General features: G+C 51.0%; 1 protein-coding gene across 1 annotated transcript in view; it reads left to right on the top strand.

The window, feature by feature from the left end:
• The first annotated feature begins 65 nt into the window (after positions 1–65).
• The window catches only part of SARC_11740 (hypothetical protein), a 2,518-nt gene continuing 83 nt past the window's right edge, over positions 66–2,500 (top strand). Inside the window, exon 1 of the mRNA XM_014294168.1 lies at positions 66–2,500. This exon is cut by the window's right edge and continues 83 nt beyond it. Within this exon, the coding sequence (XP_014149643.1) occupies positions 171–2,441 (2,271 nt within the window). The 5' untranslated portion in view covers positions 66–170 and the 3' untranslated portion in view covers positions 2,442–2,500.

The following is a 2,500-nucleotide window of genomic DNA, read 5'->3' as shown; positions in this document are numbered from 1 at the left end:
GCAACAAATGAACGAGTAAATTCATAGCCTTCTGAAAATTAAACAGTAAATTGCGTAAAACACCCGGTATTTTGAAGCATCAAAGTCAAATTTCGGTCAATATTCTACATATAAGTCTTGGAATGGTTGGAGTTGACTCATGCTTTTAAACGGTTTGTGAATAAAGAATCATGACACAGCCGCATTCGATACGCACGCTAGTATCGTTAGTGATAGCAATCATACTCCTCATAGTAGTCTCACCAAGTTCAGCTACGCCCCATCGCAGGCAAGATATCAGCGACGCAGTCACAGATATTGTTTCAGACCCAACTAACACAGCAGGCGTCGAAGTTACAGAAGTTGTAGATACGAACACAGATGCACTTGATTCAGAACCAGCTGGGGTATCAGTAACGGAATTTGCTACAGATAGCGTTCTAGAGACAGACACAGACAGTGACCTTGAAAACGTCAGTGACACAGGGAGTGAAGGCACAGAGAGTGATGTTGTAAGAATAGAAGTCGCTGAAAGCAATGGCGCATCTGAGAGTACTGAAAGCGATTACTTAGCGGAATCAGATCGCCCCCTGCGGTTTGCAGTAGTTGCGCACTCGAGTTGTGAATGGGATGAGAGCTGGTGTGAGTATGAGCGGGCCATGGAAAGGTCAGCTGAGACGTTCGATGTTACGCTCGACTTTTATTCGCCGGCAAACTCGACAGATTTCACCTCCCTGGGTGTATTCCTCGATGAAGCAATTGATAGCAATCCTGACGGTATCGCGCTGACTATTTCCAATGAGACACAAGTATTGGAGGGCCTGACCAGGGCCAAGGAGGCAGGTATCTCAGTCATGGCTTTTGAATCGGGTCCTGAGCTTGCATACAGCCCAGTGCTCAAGGGGCTTTATTTGGGACGGTTTGGGATGTACGACTATCGCACTGGCTTGTTATTGGGGCAAGTGTTAGCAGGAGAAGCGGAACTTGCGAACTTCACTAGCGACATGGCAACTGGGTTTTGTATCAATGATCGCCCGACAGTGCTGTCATCGAATGAGCGGTGTAATGGTATAATTAACGCGTTCAACAGCTCTGGGTACAGTTCCACCGAGTTGAACTTTACGTACGAGCCCGAAGGTTTGGTTGCAGACCGCATCGAGAACAAAGATCAAATCGCAGAGATGGTGAATGAGGCGAAGGAAAACGGATTCCAATTCTTCCTCATTGCGGCCTCGGGCGACAAGGGTGCGGAGGCTTTCTACGAGTATATGCAGGAAAGCGGTCTGGTGGCGTATGAAGACTTTCTATTCGTCACCTTTGGTTCTTCAGAGGCAGTCATTGAGAACATACTCACAACTAACCAGACCGCGGGGGCCATATCTGACCAACCGTACTATCAGGGTGCGGGGGTGATTAATGCACTCAACATGAATGTCCGCTATGGTATTGCACCCGTAGACGAGCTCCATGAGACCGGTCCGATCGCGTTTGATGCCGAGGATGCCAATAAACAGGTCGGTGACTACTACATAGTCGACGGTCCCATCAAACTCATTGCCATCCAACACGGCAGTTGTGAGTTCTCCGAGTTTTGGTGCACCGTGGAGAATGGGATCCACAACGCCTCCACCGCGTTGGGTGTTGAGACTGATATCCGCTTCAGCACCTTTCGCGACCCAAATCGCATTGACATAGCACAGCTGGTCGAAGACGCCATCGCCGAGAAACCTGACGGGCTTTTGGTAACTATTCCGAATGCCGACGCTCTACGAACTCAGCTGCAGGCGGCGGTGGACGCCGGAATACCGGTCATTGCCTACAACGCCGGGGACAGTCCTTCGTCGGATAAGATTGACTATCTGACCCTCATCGCTCAGGACAACTACCTGGCGGGGCAAGTAGCGGGCGAGGCTCTGGTGAAAGCGGCGCAAGAGAAGGGACTGACTGGAAAGGCGGTGTGTATCTCGGCCGATCCGGACGAGACGAATCTGAACCAGCGGTGTCTCGGGTTTGAGCAAGTGGTAGAGGCGGCTAACTTCACACACGTGCGTGTGGCTGCCGTGGGGACAGACGAAGAACTGGACGGTGTAGTAGCGGATTACTATACCAACTACTCAGACACAGACATCTGGCTCACCGCCACGCTGCGTCTCAACAATGCATTCTACGATCTGATCGACGCGCAGGGCCTGACTAACGGGGACTACGACTTTGTGCACGGGGCCTTTGATGTCGATACGAAGACCTTGCAGGCTATCGAAGCCGGCGTGACCGAGTTCACCGTAGACCAGCACCCGTACATCGAGGGATACGACGCAGTGGCTCAGATGGTGTTGCTGTTACGGGAGAATGTGATCCCTGCAACGGAGTTCCTGCCTACCGGTCCTGGGCTGATTACGGCCGAGGATGTCCCAGAGATTGAAGCGTTGGCGGGAATGTACCGCCGAAGTGTAGCGACGTAGGGAATACGAACTGTGAACTAGTTATTGTCAATGTGTGTAGAATAGTCTGGAAATAAAAA

The sequence above is a fragment of the Sphaeroforma arctica genome, assembly GCF_001186125.1.
Source record: "Sphaeroforma arctica JP610 unplaced genomic scaffold supercont1.1851, whole genome shotgun sequence".
In the NCBI taxonomy this organism is placed as follows: domain Eukaryota; class Ichthyosporea; order Ichthyophonida; genus Sphaeroforma; species Sphaeroforma arctica.
The sequence above is the reverse complement of the archived record's forward strand: the minus strand, read 5'-3'. Positions and strand labels throughout refer to the sequence as shown.